Below are 25,154 nucleotides of genomic sequence, written 5' to 3'. Positions count from 1 at the left end.
TTGCATTTCAGATGCGCTGGCTAATTTTGTGTGAACTTGACACAAACTACAGAATGTTGCCTGAGGTTTCTGTCTCACCCAGTCCTTATCCTGCCTGATTTCTTCAGTCCTTAAGTCCCCAAAAAATCACACAGGGGTCTACATTAATCATAAACTGATTGGCACATTAGTTCAGGCTTCTTATTAACTCTTATAACTTATACTAACCCATTATTCTTATCTATGTTAGCCACATGGCTTGGTACCTTTTTTGGCGGGGCAGGTCACATCTTTCTTCTCCTGTGTCTGGGCAGGACTGCAGAGGGAGCTTCCCTCTTCTCAGAATTCTCCTGTTCTCATTGCTCTGCCTCTACTTCCTGTCTGGTTGTCCCACCTATACTTCCTGCCTGGCTACTAGCCAATCAGAATTTATTTAAAACATAATTGACATAATATAGACATTTGTCCCGCACCAACAGAATCATTTTAGAAAGGGAAACCTCAACAGAGAAAGTTCCCAACAAGATTGTCCTGGCAGCCATGGTGCATTTTCTTTATTGATGATTGCCATAGGAATGCCCAGCCCACTGAGAGGTGCCATGCCTGAGCAAGCTAAGGGTGCATGCAGTAAGCAGACTTCCCCCATGACTTCTGCATCAGTTCCTGCCTCCAGGTTCCTGTCCCACTTGAGTTCCTGCCCTTCCTTTCCTTTGTATGACAGACTGTTACTTGGAAATGTAAGATGGGATAAACCCTTTCTTCCCCAAGTTGCTTATGATTATGTTGATTTATCACAATAATGAAAACCTAACTAAGTATAAACTATAAATATAATGTAATATTATATTGTATTTATATTATAGTGTAATTTATATTATTGTAATATATAATATAATTATATGATAATGTTATAATATTATATTATAAATATGTTGTATATACAAATATTCCATAATCTGAAGAAATCCCAAACACTTCTAGTCCTAACCATTTTAGATATGTGTCAGGCACTCTTCAAAGTGTTGTGCATATTATCTAATATCACAACAACGAAACTGAATGAGTGTTAACAATGGTCCTCCTGATGTAGAAGAGATGTGACCCCAAGTGCTGAACTTGCCCAGGTTGCACCATCTCTGATGTTTTGCACCCTTGATGCCAGGCTCTGCTCGAGATCTTGAGTTCTAACACTGTGCTGTGCTGCTCTCAGGGCTATAAAATTTTCTCACCAGTGTAAAGACAGAAGTGAGACCAGTATGCTTTTACTGCAGTGCTTAAGTGAATAACTTTGATAAAGGTTGGTATTCTGTGGGAGTTATGCGCTTAGAGACATCTACCATCGTAACACTGTTGATCAAGAGAGCACATTTGGAGGCAGGCACTCTTACCCTTGTAGAAGAAACGGCGGGCTGCGTCCCCGCCCGCCACCCGGTTAGCTTTACCTGAAATAATTACACGGAAACTGTATTCATTTAAACACTGCCTGGCCAATTAGTTATAACCTCTTATTGGCTAGCTCTTATATATTGATTCAACCCATTTCTATTAATGCGTGTTGCCACTTGACTGTGGCTTACTGGGACGAGTCTAACCGGGATCCATCTCGGGAGAGCTATGGCGTCTGACTGCCTCTGCTTTCTTTCTCCCACAATTCTGTTCTGTGTACTCCACCCACCTAAGGGCTGGCCTATCAAAAAGGCCAAGGCAGTTTCTTTATTAACCATTGAAAGTAACACATAGACAGTTAACCCTCCTCCATCATTTCCCCTTTTTTTGTTTAAACAAAAAAGAAAGGCTTTAACTTTAACATAGTAAAATTACATACAACAAAACAGTATCAAGCAAGAATTACAGTTACAATATTTCTATCTACTTTATCTTTTATCATAACTAAGGAAAACTTTAACTATAACTAACCATTCTTCAACTCCATCAAAGACTCCAGAAGGATATAATATTACCTAAGCAAACAAGAAATAAGCAACTTCCAAACTCTAGAAATGACAGAGACATCTTGCTGCCTGTACAGTCACCCAAAGTTCCTCTGTACCGTTGGGGCATCCATCTTCAGCCTTCAGGCCCATAGTATCAAGCAAACTTTTCCATGAAGCACGAAATTTCAAAGACAGTTTAGTCACTATCTGCTGTGTCCTGCAGAATGTCTCGCAGACTCTTTCATGAATCAGGAACCCCGAAAGACCATCTCACCTTTAGGCAAGTTCAGCAGTCCTCTCTCTGTGGGCTCTCTGTGTCCAGTTTATGCATCAGTCCAGGCAAGAGCAGTTTCTTGCCCAGATGGCTAACTGACTCTATAAGGAGCCTCTTTGATGCCCAACTTCCTCTTGAAGTAGAATGGTGCTGCCAGGAGCAGACATATCTCATTGTCATGAAAAGCCCTAAGTTATTAAAACATTTAAAATGCCATATTCTGTAGTCTTTGAAAGATATGAAGAATGCCTATCTAACTGAAATATATCTCTATATATCTAGAAAATCTAACTAACATGACTATAAGCTTGACTATTATTAATGATTATCCTTTAACAACCTATATTCCCTAATTATACATTATTTTTAAATGCACTACACAATCACAATACCTTAATCAATATCAGAAATACATATACATATAACAGAATTGACCTTAAAATCCATACCAATGCAAATTATTCATATCTATATCATATCCCCCTTTAAATGTAAAAAAAACATTTATAAACAATATTTGGGAATATGGGCGTAGTTATTTCTCTGCAAACTTCTTCCTGCTGTATGGGGGTGCTGTTAATCAGGACTTTCCTGGTATAACCTGTGTGCTGGGTTCGTCTCAGTTGGCAGTTGAGTGAAATAATTTTTTGAGGGTGTTCACAGCAACCTTTCAGGAAGACGTGGTCTATCATACTATATTGGGATAGAAACAATCCACCGGGTCTCATCCTCTGTGAAAACAAAACAAGGCCCTCTCCAAAGGATCATATCCTTAGACCCAAATTTGAAAGTCATTATACCCTTATGATATCCATTCTGGTTTAGCTTGGCAGCCCATATAATGAAATGTCTCTCTGTACTTAGCTCCTTCACAATCAAAAATTTTAAAGAAAACACAATGTACATAATCCAGACTCTCTGTGAATTTTCCATTTTTTACGTAGCTTATTTTCCTTTATTTCTTTTAATCTATAACTATCTGTAATCTGTCTCTTTAAAGACTTTACCCCTTTTTTTAAGGCATTAACTTCATTCTCTATATTCTTTTTCTTCTCTCTCCCAAGCCTATGTACAGTCATCCAACATTGTGACCCATTTATAGGTCTTGTATGTCTGAATCTGTCCTATTGTGAATCTGTAATATTTTTGGTATCCAGGAGCACTTCTTAATATGCTAAGAAGTTCTTAAAAACTTAAGTTGCACCATGTAGAGGCAATATGGTACCGCCTGTTTCCTGCCCAGTTTAAACCTTAACTGCGCTTTTATTATGATAATTACAATCGTTCCTCCCTGAGGTCAGCACAATTTAGCATGGCCAAGTGGAGCCAGAGCCACTCCAGCCTCAGAGCCCCTCACAGTTCCAGGCACACAGCAGGTCCACACTGGAGCCGCACTCAGCAGTTTAACTCTGAGACTGAGTGTGCAACACAGAAACTCTCTTCATCCAAGTTACAGCCAAATCTGACACGCAGAGCACTGCACAGCCTGGAAACATCTCTCTGTATGGAGGCAGAAATCTGCCATGCTCTCCCGCCTGCCTAAGCATGGTCTCAGAGTACTTTCTTCCCGACCCCAAGTGGGCACACAAACATCCGGGCCCAGAAATGCTCCATAGCCGGAGTTTGTACCGGCGGCAGGACAAACAGCAAAATCTGTGTTAAACTCTCTTTCCCTTATTTTTAAGCTCTCACAGGTTTTTAAGTGGAGTTCATTACCACGTTGGGTGCCACTCTGTAAAAGGATTGGTGGGCTGCATTTCCGCCCGATTAGCTTTACCCGAAACAATTACACGAAAACTGTATTCATTTAAATACTGCCTGGCCCATTATCTGTAGCCTTTTATTGGCTAACTCTTACATATTGATCTAACCCATTTCTAATAATCTATGTAGCACCACGAGGTGGTGGCTTACCGGGAGGATTCTAACCTGCATCCGTCGGAGAGGAGAGTCATGGCGTCTGCCTGCCTCTGCTTTCTTTCTCCCACAATTCTGTTCTGTCTACTCCACCCACCTAAGGGCTGGCCTATCAAAAAGGCCAAGGCAGTTTCTTTATTAACCAATGAAAGTAACACATAGACAGTTAACCCTCCTCCATCATACCCTCATGGGGAGCTCAGCTAGGAAGGTTACAGGATTTCAGCTATTTCACACTGTCTCCCTCCCTCCCTCCCTCCCTCCCTCCCTCCCTCCCTCCCTCCCTCCCTCCCTCCCTCCTTCTTTTGCTCCTTTTTTTCTTCCTCCTTTTCTTCTTTCCTTCCTTTTTTCTTTTTCTGTTGAAGGAGTACCAATTTAAATCTTTCGGAAATGCTGCCCTGCAGACAGAATAACAATGCTATGGAGGTATCATTCAGCCAGATATTATTCCAGCAGAACCAAAACAATGATGCAGTCTTGGCACTCATTTATTAATTTGTGCCATAACCATTCTGTTTGCTGTCAATGTGCCCTCTGGTTCCCACTATTGGATGAGTGTGTGGTGGGGACCTTTCCTTAAAAGATAGAACCTTAGATAACAAAATCCAATGACAGAGGCTCTTTTTTTTTTAAATCACATCTAATACCTCTTATGCTGAAAGTCATGTTTTATAGGCTTACCTATAGATCTGACTTGTTTGGACTAAACAGGTTGGTGCTGGCTATCTGGACAGAACCCGTCAGAGAACCTCTGGCTGATTTTCTGAAACATAGAAAGAAACTGGGCAGGTAACATGATCTGCAGGTCAAAAGAACATTTACTTTGGCCTAAAATAATTTCCCAAACAGTGTCAGTTGTTGCATTATCTGGAGGAATGTGACCTTGGGCACTAGAGGTGAGGTTTCTATGGGGATGCATCTTCATGTATGGCCTTGAACACACCAGTTGCCTCCTCATTCTTCATCATCAGGATGCTGCAGTATCAACACTTGAGACAAATATATTCCCAAGGAAACTGGTAGTTTCTAACATATGAAGATTGATGCGCTTAGTTTTCTCAAAATTTAAAGTTCCTCAAATATTTTGGAGCACTCCATATGAATGTCGGATGAGTGTTGTATGAAATACATGGAATCACCTCATTTTCTTTCAAATGCTCTTGGGGCTTTGTAGGGATATAGGTGTACCTCAGACTTTGAAGCATTAACACATTAATCTGAAGTCAGGAGATAAAAGCAAGCATAAAACCTCTACATATTATATTGACTATGCCTAGGTTTTCTTTCTCCTATTTTACATGTAACAGTCTGTGGAGTAAGTGGGGTAAGATTCTGTAGATTCAAAAGGACATGTTACAAGATATCTTTGAAATCAATCTTAGGTAATGAAAAAATCCTGAGTAATGACAGTGGACAGATGGCATCTGAAGTGACACTTGCCTGAGTAATTACCGAGAACAGCACTGTGGTGTTTGCCCTCCCCTCTCTAGTGACTATTTAAAGGTCCTCTTTGACCTGACTCTCCAGTGTTGTCAAGATAACCAGCCAGACTGACTGGCTGTTTTGACTGTCTGAGTGACTGCACTAATCCTGACCAGGAGTATCTAAATACCACCCAAGCCTCGCCAGCTCTGTCTGACAAACATGCCACCCATATGCATAGCCTGCTTCCCACCCAGCCACTCATCCTCCAGCCCAGAAAGTGGTGTAGGCATCTGTTTCCTCTTTAGCTTTCTCCAGCTTCCCTCCGGAAAGGACGAAGACTGCCTATGGCTCGGAGACTTTCAGACCGTGTCAAGGAAAAGGCTCTGGTCACTCTCTTCAGCTCTTGTACCTCTCCATCCAAATTCAGACACATGGTGAAAATTTCAGTCATTTCCCAAGAGCCTCTGTGATTAGGATTGGTTAAGGACCGACCTCTCCTACCTTCCTGGTCCCTTGCCTCGGGGTGGTTTGCTGTTTGTTATCGCAACTCAGGAATCTTTTCAGCTGGCCTTGCCTTAGCTCCATCATCATAGCCCAACTCTGTCATCTTCCTCTATTTCTTCATGTCCATCATTGGAGGTGACTTTCAGGTTTCCTTGCCTGGTTTGTTCTTGCCTTTGACACCATCGTCATCTGTGTATTTGCATGCAGGAGTTCCAGCACCTTGGGAGTTATGCCAAGTGCCTGAATTTCTCTGTGGTAGAGCCAGGAGAAAGTAGATATGGTTTTCTTTTTTTCTTTTAACTTTATTATTATTGCTGTTGTTGTTAAAGTCTTATAGTTTCATACATGAATATAAGGTATTTAGGTCGTAACACAATTTAGTGCTTGGTCTATGGCATATAAACTTTTGTACTCGGCTCCTATTTACTCAGCCTCTACCCTCTGCAGTTTCTTAGTTCTTGGACCTCAGTCCTGTGCTGAGGGCTATGGTGACATGAGAATCTGAACTGTTGGTCATTGGTCCCTGGAATCTCTTGCTGCCTGGAGTCAGTGGCCCAAATCATAGTCTGATCATTGCCACCATCCTGGGGCGCGTACCGCTCTCTGGTTTCTGTCTGTGTAGTCTGGTAAGCATTCTCCCAAGAATCCCACTCTTTTCATACTAGCTGCTGTTTTAATTTTGTACACAACAGGCTTCTTCCAGGCCGACCCATGCCGCCCATAGGATCCTAGAAACTAGCAGCTCTGAGATTTCCATGACTGTGTTGCATCTCCTTAACCAAGCTGCCTGTGGCAGTTTGCACTACCATGGTAATAACTGAAACTCTCCATAAATGACTTCGGCAATGCAGTGGGGGAAATGGGTGCTTGAAAGGTTTTATCGAAAACCAGGGAATGAAGATTTCAAATATAGAAATGTTTTGAATGGCAATACTCTATCTGAGGATGGTTATTTCTCATTTGAACAACTTGATTCAAAAGCCTAGTGGTTATTATACGTAAATTATGTATAAGGAAAATGAGTTATAATTAATATAAGACAGTCTCAGTTCCTGATAGATAAGGCGGCAGTCTCTTAATTCCGGCTCATTCTCCAGCAATCATATTCCTTTCAGTTGTCTTTTTCTCTCATTAGCATATGGATACTATAGTGATTCTTATGTTAAAGTTGTCATCTGTAGGGTTAAAGTGCAGAATAACGGGGACCCGTATGGAATTTCTGATAAGGACCTAGGAAGTACTTAAATCACCACCTCTAGAAACCTGCTCCAAAATTTCTTAAGTATTCCCCTGCCTTCCCAACCATGACTGTGACCAAAATACACGGAGAAACAACCCCGAAGGAGGGCTACTTGCCTCAAGGTGTTAGAAGGTTCAGTCCAGGGTTGTGTGACATCTGTGATGGTTAGTACCATAGAATCTAGACTCTGAGAGCAGGAGTTTCTGGGCCTGCCTGTAGGTGATTGTCTTGACTACATTAATTAACGGGGGAGGCATCTTAATTGTGGGTGGGACAGGAGGATCCTGGACTGAATACATTGAAGAAAAGGAGCTGAACATTAGCAAGCATTCATTACCCTCTGCTTCCTGCTTCATGAACCCAGCTGTACCAGCGAGGTCCTTGTTCCTTGGCTTCCCAGCCCTGATAGACTGCAGTTGAATTTTAAGCCAGAATAAAGGTTTCTCCCTTAAGTTGCTTTTGTTGCAGCATACTTACAACATAGGCTTCCTTAAAGCTGTAAGTCCCACTGTGTTCATGCTTTGAACCTTTAGTCCCTAAGACAGTCACATTATGGGATGTGACCTTTAGGAGAAGATGAGATTGCAAGAATGGGAAGTTTGGAGGGAAATAAAGGGAGCCCTGGGAGACACATGTCATTTTCCCACAATGTGCAGACACAGCTAGAGGGCACTCTCTGTGAACCAGAACATGGGCAGTCACCAAACACCGCTTTTGCTGTTTCTTTGATCTCGGTCTTCCCAGCCTTCAGAAATATAGTGTTGTACAGCAAGAAGATAGATAAGGAGGAAGGGCCAAACATTTGCCAGGAGGTTGGGTGCTGTTTGACTGTCTGTGTGGAGAAAATAAGGTCAAGGAGTGCTACAAGATAGGCCCAGTGTCCCCAGGAACTGCTCTCTCTCCTACATGCCCAGAAAAGTGCTTCAAATGTCTCCTCAAGGATTCTATTTTTCCTGAGAAGAGACACAGTAAGTCTTAATTTAGAAAGGATTAAAGAGTGAGAGAATGAAGGGTTATCGGTGGTAGAATGTGTGTTTAGTGTGCTCAAGGTGTTGGCCTCAATATTCAGCACAAATAAAATAAATAAAACTAAATTTTAAAAGGTGAGAGAGTTTAGTGAAGCTACAGTCTGCCAGGAAAGCAGAGAAACCACACCCCTCTTTCATGGTCAGGTGCTGCTTCGTGCCGTGGCTAAGTTCTGTTGCACCCAGGTTGCTTGTGTCTACTCAGGACAAGAGTATGAGAAAGTGCCCAATGTGGCAGGCCTAACGCCACAACAGGCCTGTCTCTTACCCAAGGGCTCTGAGGTGTAATGCTGATAAATTATTCAATCTTATTTTAAGCAATTCAAACAGTTATATCTTAAATCACCATTTTAAAACTGTTAATCTGGCAATAATCAAAGCATCAGTATGCCTGTAACTCACGCCTAGCAAAACTTTCAAGGAAACTCTGGGACTCTACTGACACCTACTGGCATCTCTCTATTTAATGTTTGAAAAGAATGTTTGCCCAGCATTAACATTTTTCCTTTAGTCACCGGGACTCAGTATGCTATGTGTTTGACCTGAGTAGTGGCAGGCAGCTGGGGGAGGCACGGAAGAGCTTTCCCTCGTTAGGCAGGAAGAAGTGGACCAAGCCATTGAGTGAGTGAAAATACCCCAACAGGAAGGCCTGCCACGAGCTCTGTAACTCTGCTCTGCCCCTGCTCTGTGACTTTGGGCAAGGCCCTTGGTCTTGCTTTCATCTTTGCAAAATGGATACAGCACAGTCTCCATACCCAGTGCTGAACAGGCCCTGAGGATGTTGGTGGCGTTTGCTACTGCATGAGTCTTCTGGTGACCCCAAAGGTCATCACCTTTCCATTCTTAATAAACAAGAGTCTTCACCAATGCTGTGTTCAAAAAAAATGGATGAAGGCAGCTTAAGCCTCCTGAATGCCCCCAACCCCCACCCAGTGTCTGGAGGTTATTTCTAGAAACAACTAAATTAGCACGATCAAAAACAGCAGTGTTGTTTTCCCTGCCCCGGCCACTTGCCCTAGGAAACTGGGGACTTTGTTCTGTGTTTTGGAACATAACTCAAACCTTCAGGTTGAGAAAATGCCCTCAGTTAATGCCACCCAAATTATTTGTGCTTTTTCTGTCTGCTCCTGGGAAACTGTGTGGGCCCGTGGTTTGTTAGGCCAATAACAGGATATTCGATAATCTCCCGGGAACCAAGTCCATATTTAGCCTGACAGAGGACCAGAGGTCTGATGATGAGAAACGAAGCGATTCTTTAAAGCTCCTATCTCATTTCTTTTTCTCTCTCCGTACCCAGACCTCACCTGTTTGTTGAAGCTTTTGATGGTCTTTGCAGTTCTCAGAAAAAATGGCCTTTGTCAGCCGCAGAAGGAAAGATGCCTCTCAGAGGTCCTCTATCTCCTATCAGAAAACTGTTAGCAATGACTGGAACATTCAGAGGCAGCAAAAGCCATTAGCTTCACACCCAACAGGATGGCACCTATAAATGAAATAGGCTCTAGAGAGGATGGAGGAGTTAGCACCCTCGTGCACTGTTGGTACAAATGTAGAATGACATAGCTGTCAGGATAAGCAGCGTGGCATCTCCCTTTAAAGCTAAAAGAATTCTCGTGTGATCCTATGGGCACTTATGCAAAATAATTTATAACATTATTTACAGTATCCAAAATGAAAAAGGTGCTCAGGTGTCCATCGAAGGAAGAAGGGGGTGGATGAACCATGATATTTGCAGGTTAAATGAGATCATTATGCCTAGAGAAGGAAGCCAGTCAGAACATGGCAGATCCTACGTGATCATTCTGGTTTGGGACGCCTAGCATAAGTCTGTGCTGTTGCATAGACACAAAAATCAGAATGGAGGTTCGTGGGGGTCAAGGGAAAGGCACAGATGGTGGGGGTGGGTGCAGGACTTGCTGAATTATCTAATGCCCTTGAGAGAGAAACATTTAGGTTCTGTATGTTTTACCAAAATTAAAATGAGAAGACAGCAAATACCAAAACCCAGACCCCACACCCATATAACTCAGTCAGCACCCCAGGCCTTGTACAGATGAAATCTCCCATCCTCGTGGCGGGAAGCCTGGTGCTCTTGGGAAGTGCTGTGCAGCTGGAACTTCTGTGGTGACAACCATGTTTCTCCCGTGCACTCTCAGCACGGTGCCTAGAAGCCTTGCCATGGCTTTGGAACACTTGCATGTTAGCTGTGACAGCCAGTTAGATCTGTTCAACTTGAGTTTAAGGCATCATGTGATCAATGACAGCAGAGCTCACATTTACGTTACCACCCATCCAAAATACGGTTCTTCCGTTGGCAATAGATGTAAACCCAAGGGGGGAAGGGATGGTCTTGGGAGGAGCCCTAACTCTGTTCATTCCTAAGCGTCAGTTTGTTACAAAGCATGCTGCCAAGGTGTCACTCTTTTGGGCCATTCATTAGTATCAGATGTTGGACCCAAGAGCAGTGTTGGCTTTCGTGCATGGGCTAGCCTTCTCCAGTAAAATGCGCTTTTACAGACCCGAAGTTCTTCCCTGACATCCTCCATCTGTCTTCACTTTTCCTTGTAAACCCGTGGAGTGATGGTATGAACTACAGTTGAGGCCCGAGTCCTTATACAGAAATTATGTGAGCACATCCCTGCCTGCTCTGGCTGCCCTTGCAGCAGGCAAGAAAGCTTTTTACTTTTTAAGGCTGTGCTGGGAAATGCAGACAGGTAAGCTGTGTAAGCAGCCCCGACAGAATGAATCAGACGCTGCAATGAAGGGCCTCCTCACATTGCCATGTAGCATGGAGGAGGTAAATGTATCAGCATGTACTGTACAGATTGCTTAGAAAGAGCTGAGCAGCTAAAATCATAAGGCTTATATTTAAACAGGCCGCAAGTAGGAAGCTTAGCAAGTGAACCAGTGGGTGGCATCTCTTTGAGGCAATCCAGTCTTTCTTTCATGCCTTGTAGATGCCACAGGAAGAATGAAAGCTGTATATTAAAGAATAAAATACAACCATGTAAAATATAGATGGCTGTGTGGTAGAAGGGGATGACAGGAGAGTTTGTAGTTTGATTGCACAGAGGAGGCGGCCTGTCTAGTACAAACACTGTACCTGCTGCAGAAGATTGCTCACTGGGATTTTTTTGTTCCTTTTTTCAGCAATGGGTAGAAGGCCTGAGATCAATCATTCACAACTTCAGGGCAAACAACGTCAGTCCGATGACATGCCTCAAGAAACAGTGAGTTTTGTTTGCAATCCCTCTTGTTCTTAGGAACTGTCTCCCAAGTGTTCTGATCACAAGGTAAAGACTGCTTCGCATGCGATCGGGCCAGTCCTGGCCTGCCTTTCCTTCTGTACCCCTGAATTTGGAAGGTGATGCACACGCCTGTATTTATACCACTTAGCAAGGCACATGTGATGACTCTTCTTTACAAAACATGCATCAAAAACAAACAAAAAATAGGTTGATGCTCAAAAGCCACTGGCCACTCAGTCTTCTAAGGGTTACAAGCATTGGGTTTATGCCTCCTAAACTCCATCTTCTGCTAGGTACCTCTGCGTGCCTGTCTGGGTGCTAGGGTATCTCAGGTCTCCACTGCGTCAAACCGACAATTTGAGGCTGTAACCAGGAGAAGCATTTGAAAAAGCATCTGCTGCTGAGGTATAGCAGGAAGTCCTGCCCTGAGCAATACCACATCCTGTTTATGATGCAATCATGGATCTCAAGGTTCTTTGAAATGTCTTTCTAAATTTCAGCCAGTGATTCAGTCAAAGCCTGAAGATCTAACTGCAGCTCACTGTTCCTGGACTCCCAAGTGGTCTCCTACACTGATAGAGCTGTAACCCTGCCCAGGGTCAAGTGACAGTTTCTCAGATAGAAATCCCAGATAACAATGGGTCTATAATTGTGTGTGACTGCCTGCTTTCGTAGGGGCTGTGGGTGGCAGGTAGCGGTGAGGTACCACAGCAAGCATATGTGGACATTGTGGAGACAGTCTTCCCCCTCTGGAACACAAGGCCCTAGCACAAAGAAAGCAACCCACTGATTCATCGCCTTACTCTGGGGGCCATCAGTCCTTTAGGCACTTCCTGCTCCTGTCTCCTAGATGTTCAGCAGGTGCTGTAAACCTCAGCTTTGCCACTTTGGGCAAATCCTTGACTTTACGTCCTCCACCCAAGAACCAGATCACCATGTGGATGAAAGCAGAAAGCCTGTCGAAGCTCGTCTTCCCATTTGCTGTGCAGCTGCCTCCCATCCCTCAGTCACTGTGCTTATTTTCTTAGTGAGATCCTAGAGACTGTTTCCCTACCGTGAATGGAAAGTGTACTTATACTTGAGTGGCCAATGTGCAGACACCAGCTCTTTGGGCAGTGGAGCTTCTGTTTACCCGGCCACAGGCTGGTTAGCCACCATGCAGACCCACGTCCTCTCCAGAGGAAGTCCCCATGCCTGTAAGATTGTACTCCTGTTGCCATGGCTAACTGAAACGGGGTCACAGAGCCAGCCGCTACACCACCAAGTGTGCATATCCTATGAGGTCATGTAAAAACTAATTGAAACCTAAGTTTGCGTAAGCCAGTTCCCTGCCCATTCTGCTTCCCTCACTCACTCTGTCTCTAAAGTGTACCCCAAACAAAATAGCAACTTGTGCTTCTGGAACTAAGATAGAAACTTCTGCAACGGCACCATGCTCTGCAGACTGTTAGAGCCTAGGAATAATAGAGATAGGAGTCATTGGCTGAGAAGAGCCTTGAATCCAAGATGTATGGGAAAGTTCTCATTCCCAACATGTCCCGAGGACTTGGGAAAAGCGGAGTTACCCACCATTCTGAGGAAGTCTCTGAGAACTGAAGACTAAGCAAGGCTCCCACACATTATCCATCCTACCTTTGGGAGCAGGGAGTGGTGAATCCCCGTTGGTCCTCAGAACAAGGCTAGACACTGGCATTTCTTGTCACCTGGGTGTTTCACGGAAGAGGAAAGCCAGCACAAGCGTGAACAGGCACCATGGTTTGCTCAGTACAGACATTCAAGTTCTAATTCCCCTAGGGGTGTCAGATTTTCAAATACAGGTCTCTATAGGTTAAATTTAAATTCCAGATGATAGATATTTTATGATAAATATGTTGTAAGCGTTACCAAGACACATTAAAATATTGTGTAACTTGAGTTCAATTCAAATTTTACTGAGTGCAATAAAATCTGAGGGCCCTCAATTTGTCTCATAATCATCTGAGTTTTAGATTAGACGTTCTGTATGAAGAAGGTTTTCTTCAAAGTTCTTAATGAGCTGGAGCGGGTGCTGGTGGACGCTCTGAGGCAGTGTTCCTCTTGTTTTCCAGCTGGATGAAACTGGCGTTTCTGACCAACACGAGTGGTAAAATTCCAGTAAGAAGGTAAGCAAGACATTCTTTGCAGCTCCCCTCGCTGCCACCATCCCCAGACCCAGCCTCCTATCATGTAACTGCTTAGGTTCTGTCATTTCGTAGTTCAATTTGTAACCATCAGCAGTAGAAATAAAGTTGCACCTCCCCCAGAACAGGAAGCAACAACTGTGGTAAAGGATGTCTGAAATGTAGCACTGAATTTTAATCTGTGAATCACTGGGCTTTCACGATTCATGTTGTGTTCCCCCACTTATCTGAGCAACAGCTACCTCCCTCCCTCTGACTAGGACCCCCCCCCCCCAATATGAAGATGCACCTTGGCAAGTCAGTGCCTCTGGCCAACACCTCCCCATCCACGGCTGCTGCTCATTTGGTCCCTAGAGAAGGTGGGGCTTTCCCTAAATTCAGCTGCCGCAGCAGAGTACCAGAGACTTCTGCGTATATACAGCAGAAGCTCATTTCTCACCGTTTGGGAGGCTGATGCGTGACCAGGGTGCCAGCACGGGCTTTCCAGATTGCAGACTGATTTCCTCAAGGTGGGCCCTTACCTGAAGAGGACTTGAGAACTGTCTCATGTGCACCTTTATAATGTGCTAGTCCCAATCGCAAGAACAGCAAAACCACCTCCCAGAGGACCCTCCTATCAGCACAGTAAAGTTCCGTTAGATTTTCACGTCGGACAAGCTTCCTCCCTCACCAGCCCTAGTGAACAGTGACTGAAAACAAAAGGCAGATGGAACCCAAAAGGAAGAGAGTGTGAGCCATACATGTCTTCCCCACATGTTCTTGAATAGTTCTGGTGCATATCATTCTGGGAGGAGTCCCTACGCTTCCCTCTTTTCTGTGTCTCACTTCCTTTCACAGTTTAGGGTTTGCTAATGGCCTGTGTGTCTCTGTCAGGTCTTGTGAGGGTAGCTATGGAAATTCTTGACGAAACTCTCCAGGGTCATATGACTTGATGTTTATGTAAGCATTCATGGACATCAAAGAAGCTAGGCTCAGCCCTAGGGCATCGTCTGTCCACATGAGACCAGGAGATATGTGCCCTTTAGCCTGAAGCAAACAGAGACTCCCTGTATACCAGCCCACGCCTCCCAGGATTTTTCAACTCAAATTCATGTTAATGTTGTCTCTGGAAATGACGTTAGTAAAGACACAGACTGACAAACAACGAAACCTAGAAGAGGGCTGTCCGAGACTGATCCATCTTTAGCACACAAGACAAACAAGTCGGCAAGTGCAGAACGTTTGAATGGGTAGATGCAATTCACCTGTGGCATTCTGGCTACTCCTGGTCATTTCCAGGGTTATTTCCCCGCTTCTCTATCTACGTACTTACTTCGTTCTACCCAAGGCTTCTATTCTGTACCCCTGTGCAAATGTCTCCGTCACCCCTTACATCGTCATACAGAGAAGAAACACCCTAGATATCATAATTTTTCTCAGTTTTATAGCTATGGGGATCATGAACTCAAGTTCCCAGGTGACCTATCTACAATACGTATTTATGGGAGACTAGAATACATAGATACCATGAGGATGACCCCTGTGCAGTATCTTTTCTATTAAACCTTTCATGATTGCTTACCAGGCTGCAGACCCCAAACGTTTGTTGTGGTCTTTAACAGATCCATATATAGGGTTCTTTGCTGCCTTGCTACTGCTCAAGTGAAGGAAGGTTTTCAATAATATTTTTCAAACAAGTCAGCTTTTTAGAAGTTTATTTTTAGGAAAAAAAATCCCTGTGAGCACCCCTGCGGGGAAGCTGTTACCAAAGACATTTCAGAAGGATCCTTATTTTATTGAAAACTTTCCTTAATATGGGCAACAGAAAGGTAGTTATTCACTGTTCCCGAGAAGTCTTGCCACACAGACAATGCATAGCCATGCTTTAGAGAGTATATATGGTAGTGTGAGGGACAGAAATCTGTTATGCTTCAGTTTCTTTCTCCATGATAAAGACTGAAAAAACAGATGAGTGGAAATGGGAAGATTATGATCCAGGCGCCTCTCACCAGTAGCTCTGGTTCCGCTCGTCTGCCTTCTGCCCATCACATCACAGTTCTGGTTCTCTGGGTCCCTGGGCAGCATGTTCACATCCAAAATCATTTCCACCATTTTGCTAGAAGTGGCCTAGCTCTTTTGACGTGGATTTTGTGTGTGTGTGCGCCCTTTTCATTATTAATAGGTGCTTAACACAAGCCACCTGTGACTTGGGGTCAGGTTGTTAGAATTGATGTAGAATTGATATCAAGCCAACGAAAGGCAGATAACTCTCCTGGTAGATGGTCTTCCAAGCATTAAGTGGAAATTGTTCTGAATGTTTTAATGGATGTGAAGTATAAACACTTTTTAAAATGTCACTTCCTCACCACCATTCTGGGGTTTTAAAATGGAAACTATTAATATAATGCACATTGTGTTAAAAAGGGGATCTGGCTTTGTAGTCGTTGTGTGGCTTGGGAAAGGGCCCTGCTCTTGAGCATTAAATCAGACTATAGTACCCAGGAAATTGCAGGGATGCTGGAGGAAGGGGCCTAGCTCCTTGCCTCTTGTTTCTTTTCTTTTTATGTCTATGACCTTGCACATCCTGCCTTTCTCTCAAACGCACCTGCTTACCGAAGTTCATCCTCCCACTTAGACCACGCTTGGAAAATAACTTTGCTGTCTCACATTCCTTGTAACCCAGAATGTGACCTATGGCTAGAGAGTTGAGTGATGGAGACCCACATTCTTGTGAACAGTGACTGGAGGGGCCAGTAAAGGAAAGGCCAGGAGCCTCGGTTATAATAATATCAGCAACATGGTCTGCACGGTCTGTCCGTCCATGTCCTGAGGCTGCAGCACCCTCCAAAGGGCAGTGCTTTGGTCCTTCACTGGAAGTCTTCTGTGACTGTGTCAGAAGTTGGTGTGCAAAAGTCTTAGAAACTCTGAAGGCCACATATGGGCACAAAGTGGAATCCCTTGGTGTCTAGGCTCATATTCCCCTAGTCGTTTGCAGAGAGCCCTGGAATACAGAATTTAGCCAGAGCTGTGGCAGGACTGAGCACAGCTCCAGTGTGCTTGCTTTTGTAAATTCCTTTAAGGGAAGGAATGACAGTTTATTTTGACTGAATAAAATCTCATTGAGAAACTTGAGGTGTAGCATAGTTGCCTGGGACCTTGCCTACTGTGTCCAAAGCCTTGGTTTCCCTAAATCGATGTTTGATTGCACATGCCTTCGTCCCAGAACTGCGAGGCTGTAGGGAGTGCATGGCCATTCTAGGCTAGAGACCCTGTCTCAAGGAAAAAAAAATCCCATTGAGCACCTGGTAGCTTGAAGCACTAAACAGACCTCTTTGGCCAGGGAACTATATAGAGGTTATTATAATGTCACAGTCCCTTTATCAACATACTATAAGTATGTATGTTGCCAAGAAATACTCCCATGGTGTCTAAAATGTCTCAAACTGTGTGTGATTAGTGAGTTGTTCTCAGAACCATGGTTGAAGTACATCTTTCTGGAAACCAGAGAATTCCGATTCCCTCCTCAGCCTCCCAATCACAGTAGATGGATTTTCAAACTCAGTAATGATTTGGAAAGGTGTCTGGACAAAGGCAGTAAACATTACTCTAGGGAAATAGTCTCACTGATGCCACTGTGCCTGTTTTCCATTCTGGTTTTCTTCTCTTCTCACATACAGAGAGAAAATGTGTCTGTAGGCTGCCCAGACTCTCCTCACGTCTGAGAAGTCAGCACCTCTCTCTCCCATCTCCTTGCTCTGCTACTTGACCTTCTTGTTCTAAGTTCTGTTTCTTGACACTTAGCTAGATGCTCACCAAAAGACTGTTTTCCTTACTTTCCTCACGCCCCATGGTGCCTTCCTTCTGCTTTGCAGGAATGGCGTGGACTCCATTCTTCCTACCTCATGGCCACAGTGGTCAGTTTCACCATGTCATAACCAGTCCTGTCTAATCCAGCAGCCTTGAGTAGGCCAGGAGACCCCCAAGATTGCCACACACAGATTATTTGCCCTAACCTTGCTGTGGCCCCTCAATTATTATATCAATACATACTTTGATAAAGTCACATTGAGTAGCCACTTTGGAAAGGTCAAATGGTATCTACTCCAAGTCGGTATCTAAAAGTTGAATGAACTCTCCAGACTTAAGAAAATACAGACAATGCCACCCTGCTAGAAAGCCATTATCGGCTTTCCTTGCTCACCGGGCACACCTGCGCTCCCCTGTTAGCCTCCTGTATGCGTGAATACATTTGTCTCAAGAACACTTAAAAAAACTTCTTGGAGACTTCATGGACCTAATATAAAACTATAATGGTTTAAACAGACACATCTGGATGCATTTATCTAAAGCTCCTTCCTCTGGGTTTAATTCGGTAAGCTGTACTCTGCAGCTGAAGCGGTGCTTTCTCACGCTCACCAAGAGGAGCTGGTTGTCAGTGCTTGCATTCACTGAACAGAAACAGTGGGGTGTACATAAAGGTTGGGTGTGAGACGCTAATGCTCCATTGAAAAGCCACATTTCACAGTTGAAAGTCATCTTCATCTTCAGTGAAGCCTGCCCATCTAAATTTAGCCTTTCAAGGACCATAGTAATTCATGACCTGGGCTTTTACTCTATGAGCAAACAAGCCCCCTGGATAGGCAGAGACAAAACTGATAGCCATGTGCACAAGGTGTCTCGCTAACAAATATTCCCTAACCTCCCACGCAGACAGTTTTCATTGTAAGTATCTCTGACACATCTATAATGTGTGTAGGGTTTTCTCTCCTCCTGTTACATAAGGAAGTTTGGCCATTAAGGTGTTAAAATTTGACTAGCATTTTTATTACAATTTAGTACCAAAATATTCACAAATACCATGTCTTGGGAAGTGTCATGATTCTGATGAAATAATTAATTGGATCCTGGTAAAATACCAGACCTTTAGAAGGCTAGCACGGCAGGGTGTCTCAAGGAAGTTTAGATGAAAACAGCCAAGATACGTCTGGTACTGGGTGTCCACTGTCGTGAGCATGCGGGCCAGGACAACAGGAGCCACAGGCCTTCCCTACGTGCAAATCTCATTCATATGCACATTCAGAGCCACTAGACCATCGGGCACTTTCCTGTTTCTTCCTAAGAACACCATTTCTTAGGATCCAAATGGATCATTGCATTTGTCCAATGCCCACTTGTTCGCAAGCACCGAAAGGACTAGAATTGGCTCTGGTAACCAGAGAGAAGAGTTAATGTGGGGTTATGTAAAACACTGTCAACTAAAAGGTAGTTCTACTTTTTTTCTTCTCCCTAAACCAGTCATCTCTAAGGTATTTGGACTGTTGCATCAGAGAAAGCAGAATGAGCAGTAACCCGTTTTTGTTTTTTTTTTTTCTCTCCTGCTCTAGTATTACTAGAACCTTTGCGTCAGGGAAAACGGAAAAGGTGATCTTTCAAGCCCTCAAGGAATTGGGTCTGCCCAGTGGAAAGGTATTCACCGACTTAACCATATTCCTAAACCCGTTGTCACTGTTGTTTGTTTGTCCACCCGTCGGTGATAAGCTAGGTTACTGTGTTAAACTGGCATCGGCTGGAGCCAATGACACAGAGAACAGTTAATTTTCCTTCTCCGCTTTCACTGACCATGGTCACACTCTTCAAAGTGTTTTCAAATCCAACTATTTCACTTCAAGATGATTTTTTTGTCAACTTTATTAAGGTGAGATGAAAAGGGGGAAGCTGTTCTTTCTACAGTTTATGGAGTTTATTTTAGAACTCCCAGCCACACTGCCTTAGCCTAGCCTAGCATCAGCATGAATTATTAACTAATAAATTCAGTTCCTCCGCACAGCCTTGCAGGATTTCATAAAGAATTCCTTTCTGTCTCATCCATTTATGTTCACGACCCTTTGTATTCAAGTCATTGAAATTAATTTGTGTGCTGCAAGAGAGACGTGTGTCTCCAACTCTGTTTAAAAGTCTTGTTTGAAAGTTCCATTTCAGTGTGGCTGGTAAACCTCATTGGTTGCTCTCGCCCCTTTCTGTGATCCTCTAAAAATTCACAAAATAGGTATCATTAAATATTGGACTTGATTATCCCATATCCACTATGGACTTACTTTTCTCCCTCAAGGAGAGAGAGAAAAATGTCTGAATATTCGATGGATGAGAGATTTCCCAGAGAAAGCCGTGCTGGAGGCAGGTGTCACCAAGTGTCTCAAGTGTCATCCGTGCCATCGTGATGGCTGGGGAAGCCTGATTTGCTGTGCCCAGGGCTTTCCTTCAGGACATTATAGATCACCGCTCTTTAAGAAGGGGAAAGATGTTCCTTCAATGACTGTCCTTTTTCTTCTCCACAGAACGATGAAATTGAGCCTGCCGCATTTACTTATGAAAAGTTCTATGAACTGACACAAAAGATTTGTCCTCGGACAGACATAGAAGACCTTTATAAAAAAATGTAAGTTCTCGTTGTGAGGAAGTGTTATGCAGTACTATCTTTACCCCTATAAATTTTGAAACCATCTTTGCTGTAATCTTTAAGCAGTATATGTCTCTAGCTCTAGTATATCTAGTCAGGATTACATTTTTCACCCCTTAATTTATTAGTATAGAAATCCACTCAGAGGGTTTTTTTTTCTTTAAAGAAACTTTGACATAGATTAATTACAGCACTTGGAACGTCCCCCCCTCCCCAGCATTGGCTTTACTAACGACCTACAATTTTAACCTGCTCCCTTAGGTATTAACCCATTATGTGAACTAACTAGATTCGATTTGGATGGAATGTTAGTATGTGGTTGAGAAGTTCATTCATTCCAGTTAATTTCAAATGGATGACTTACATGTTGTTTCTGAAGGAATGCCTTTCGGTAGTTGCTAAAGAACTGCATATTACAGGCAATTTCTGTGACCTAGTGGGAATGCTTTCTTTCCTTTGTCGCTGTTCTCGGGTTCCTCCTGCCCCCACCACAGTCCCTGACCACTCTTGAGAACTCACCTCCTTCAGGGTTAGGAAATGAGTTTAGAGTTATGCGCAAATGTCAACATGTAAATCGTACCTACTGTAGCATCATATACAGAAACTTACTTTTTCTAATACATTTCTTTTCAGCAATGGAGACAAAACTGATTATTTAACGGTAGACCAATTAGTGAGCTTTCTAAACGAAGTAAGCTTTTTCATACATTAACTCCATGAGTCTGTGTGCCGTGGCTTGCCTCCCCGGTGTCCTCACTGCATGCTTGCGTCACGCACCCTTACTCGCTTGGCTCTGACCCGCTGATCTTTCCATGATGGCTTGACCAGGTGCAAAAATCAGCCCCCGCCTGCCCGTGTGTCCTTGTGCCTCCTCCACGCTGGCTTTGCGCTCCACTTCCTGTTGGTTTCTCGCTGTGATGTGTAGCTCTGGTTCCGTGTGTATGTGTGAAATTTGTAATGTATTTATTGAATTAAATGTGTCTGTGTTATTTTGCAAGATGATTTTTTTAAGGTACCTTGAGTCTGTATTGATCTCATAAATAGAAAGAGGACAGACTGAGTTTATGATACTATATTTGGATTCTCCATTGCTAACTACCCCTCAAACCTTTGCATGGACTAGAAACCTATATTTTTGTCTTTTAATGGTTTGCATGTAAGACAAAGATGTAGGTTCAAAATTTGACCCTTGAGTTCCTAGGCAAAATATAGCGTTAGGCCAACTAGATTGCAGGTTAAATTTTCACTCTTTATTTTCAAAACAAGCTCCAAGCTGAATGTAGAACATGATTCATTTAGCAACTAAGCCAACAACAAAATTTGCTTAAGTACAAGGAAAAATATTTTAGAACAAGTAAAAGTCACAACTTTTGTTATTATAACCAAAAAGAACTTTTTTTCATGTACAAAGTGTTTTTTGTTTTTTTTTTTTTTTAGCAAAACCCGCAGAGGCTCTTTTTAATCAGAAAAGAAAAATTCACCTTTTCCCAAACACATACATAGTCAGAAAAATGTGAGTAAGGAGTGGGCAACACGGTCTTATTTGGAAAGAAGTTCACAATCATACCATACAACAAGGACATGCCTGAAGAGACAGGACTGGGCTGATGGAGCTGTGTGGTGGAAGAACACATACCCAGCATCCATGAGCCCCTGTGTTCAATCCCCAGCAGAGAGGAGGGGGAGGAAGCATCAGGTTAGACACCAGGGAATGACTCAGAAAAGAGAATGGGAGTCCCTGGTTTGCCACTTTGCACAAGCAAATCACACCCTTGCCAAAGGTCTTCTCTTCCTGATGTGTGCAGGCTCATGGGTTCCAGTTCATAGGGCTACATGTCAGAAACGGTTAACACAGGCACGCATGCACTGAGCCAACAAAGAGAGGGATTTCATATACCCACACAGATGCTTCTGCCTTTGAGGAATCTGCTCAGGGCAATGCGGTATTTGTTCACTTGAAAATGTTGTAAGTCTTTCCAGTCCTCTCCACTGGAGTCATCTGAATACTGCGATTGTAGTCTTTACCCAGATATTAGCCATATTCTTGTGCCACAGCTCTCCGAAGTTAACTGGTCCCCTTCATTTCCTTAACCCCTCCTCCTTCTTCTTGCTGTTTGTTTTCATTTGTTTCTGGTAGCTTTTTCATGTACTTTTGCTCATTGATAATCTTAAATCTGGCAAGATGGGTGGGAATTTGGCTTTCTAGGTGGAAAACATATGAGAGAGAGAGGAGGAAAACTTAGCTCATGGTCAGTCCATCAGCACTTCCTGGAGAGAGAGAGAGGAGGAAACCTTAGCTCGTGGTCAGTTCATCAGCACTTCCTGGGCCAGCATGTGCTTCCTACTGCCCTGCGCTATTAGAGTTCAGAACCAATTCTAAAGTCCAGAGGATAGGTGCTGCTCTTGCACCTCTTGTAGGATTCATTTCCTCTCACAAATGATTTTCTTTGTCTACTTAGTTATCAAATTTCAGTATCTCAAAGGATTTTAAAATTTTTACTCATAAAATGTATAAGCTTTTACTTCTTAAACCGAAGTATTTAAAGAGAACAGGTCTCTCATACTTGCCTGGCTCTGCCCTCCATGTTCTTTATGATGAAGCAAGCATTCTCTGTCGCTGCTGCAGTAGACCGTCACAGGCTTTGTTCTTTATATTTCCTTTCCTTTGGCTTCTCTTTAAGCAAGGAAATACCCTGTATGTTTAGATGAGACTGGTGGAATCGGCGTGATTCTAGATTTCTGTAGGTCCTAGAGAGGCAATAGGACATTCCAGAACAGTATCTGCCCTGGGATTTCAATCACACTGCCATCTCCAAATAGGGCTTTCTTTCCCCTCCACTATCGCCCCACGTCCCCAGCCCCCCACTGGCTTCTTGCAGATTCTATGTACAGTTCTAGTCTTATCCCACCAATTTCTCCAGAATCAAAATAGCTTTAGGCATGGCAACTTCAAATCCTGTAATGCAAGGAGACAGAGCTCATCCGGAATGCAATAGGGTTTGGAACATAAAGGTCTGTGACCTTAAATAGATCAGACCTCAACGTTTTCTACGGACCTCAACAGGCAGTTTCACGGCTACGTGGGATCCAGCGTCATGCAGCAAGACAAGAGAAAATGAGGAACACTGGAAGAACAAGGCCCTGGTCACCATGTATGCAAATTTCAGGGTACCTGAGAACCAGTTATAACCACAAAGAACCAATAGGTGCATATACAACAAGGTTCACTGACTGGTACTGACCCAGGAAAAGAAAGCCCCTTCCAGTTAGCCAGTAGCGTACTGGCTTCTGCCATCGCCCAGCCTGTAAATCTCACTCTCTCTTTCTAATTAGTATACTAATCTCTACCTTCAAGAGATCGAAAAGGGAGAAAACTTTAGTCCTTTACTTAGTTACTGTGTAGAGCATGTGCCTCTCTTCCCCCAGTGGTAGCTTTGAATTCATTTCTCATCTGCTTTCCAGGGCCTCTTAGTCACAGATGGCCATAGCTTGAATCCCCAGACAGGCAGCATTAGTGTCCCCCATTGCAGCGTATTAGCAATGCAGATACTGAGTCAGTAACCTGCGCTTAACAAGATGCCCAGGCAACGTATGTGCCGGTGGATGTTGTGCAGCACTGTCTAGGCTGACTAGGATGACTTTTTGGGGTGCTTAGCGGAGTGGGGGAGAATCTGAGCATAATAAATATATTTTGGCATTCTCCATAAAGAATTTAGTCAGACAAGTTCACATTCACAGCTAAAGTTTTAGTATCACAGCATCTCTGGGGTCTATCCAGTGGCTAGAGGGAAACGTTCTTCACCAGAATCATGAAGAACAGCAAGCTAGAGTTGTGGAGAACTGGCGGAGGTGCATGCTGGGAGCTGCCAGCGTCGGGCTCTCCGATCACCTCAGCTGTGTGTAGCAGGCCTAATGCAGTCTCCAGGGTCAGGTGGTTTCGCTTTTCCCCCCGGTTGTTAATAAGATAAATTGATTTCAGTGCCACCTCCGTTTCTATTTTGCCTCCAGTAAGCATAATAACAGCTAGGGAAGTTGATGGAGAATTGAGGGCTGCCCAGAGAGCAGGAGAAACCAAAGTCAGAAAGAGGAAATGGGTCTTATATGGAGATGACTAAAAACAAAGACAAAACATAGCATGATTTTATTTTATCGCTGGTTGTCTGCTCCCTCACACACATCACCACACAGATGAGCACATTAGAGTTGAAGCTGATTTTTACATGCTTTAATCGGAAGTTTCTGAGAGAGTACCTAATACTGTTCTCTTTACACTATCCTTGTTCTTAGATGAGAAGATAAAAGAGAGAGGAAGAGGGGAGAGTATTCCATTCTATGTGAGCCCAGCCCTGCTGAATGTTCAGCTCACTCTCTATACCATTTTAAAATATTAGATCTGCATCCGTCTCCCCCAGTGCACTTGTACCAAAGGCAGTTGACACATTTTCTCAGTAAAGCTAAGGACAGAGTTGTGGGGGCCCCCCGTGGTAGATCTCATTTGCTTGGCATAGTTTTCCATGACTAACTCCTCAGAGCTATTTAGAACCTCATTTTAGAAAGCTCTGGATGCCAGGAAGTGAAATGTTGGGCTTGTTGTTTATCTGAGTGGAAGTTGATGGTCTCTCAGAGCTGTGAGGACCTGCCGCGCTGTGCTGTCTCTGACTTGAACTCTTCTGCACCCTGTTACTCTGAGGTTACCTGGATGTGATGGTGTACAGCATCCTTCCTCACTAGGGTGAAAAAATGCAAACCTTACCATTTGTTTCCCTGCCTCTAGATTATTCAGAGGGACCAGGCTTTGTCACCTTGTAAACTGTGAAAATTTGAGGGAAAAGAAAAATTGTGTTATCTGGCAGAGCAGGTACAAAGACAAAGTGGAATTTTATTTTATCTGCACTTAAATGTCTTTTGCTAAGACTATAACACTGAGGAGGAAATATGGATTTGTGCTGTTTTCCTGGCTATTCCTTCTACTAGACAGATGATCTTATGAATATGATGCCCTCTAATTACATTTTA

The 25,154-nt window shown here is 43.4% G+C and overlaps 1 protein-coding gene across 9 annotated transcripts in view; it reads left to right on the top strand.

Moving 5' to 3' along the window:
- The window catches only part of Plcb4 (phospholipase C beta 4), a 360,990-nt gene that overhangs the window by 267,273 nt on the left and 68,563 nt on the right, over positions 1 to 25,154 (top strand). For all 9 annotated transcript variants that reach the window (XM_085696768.2, XM_085696772.2, XM_085696774.2 and 6 more), the window contains 5 exons: positions 11,446 to 11,525; positions 13,631 to 13,684; positions 19,066 to 19,147; positions 20,017 to 20,117; positions 20,772 to 20,829. In XM_085696768.2, the coding sequence (XP_085552894.2) occupies positions 11,446 to 11,525; positions 13,631 to 13,684; positions 19,066 to 19,147; positions 20,017 to 20,117; positions 20,772 to 20,829 (375 nt within the window). The remainder of the gene's footprint in view (positions 1 to 11,445; positions 11,526 to 13,630; positions 13,685 to 19,065; positions 19,148 to 20,016; positions 20,118 to 20,771; positions 20,830 to 25,154) is intronic.

This window comes from Myodes glareolus, chromosome 10 (assembly GCF_982192425.1).
Source record: "Myodes glareolus chromosome 10, mMyoGla1.1, whole genome shotgun sequence".
Lineage (NCBI taxonomy): Eukaryota > Metazoa > Chordata > Mammalia > Rodentia > Cricetidae > Myodes > Myodes glareolus.
Note: the sequence above shows the minus strand (reverse complement) of the source record. Positions and strands in the feature narration are given on the sequence as shown.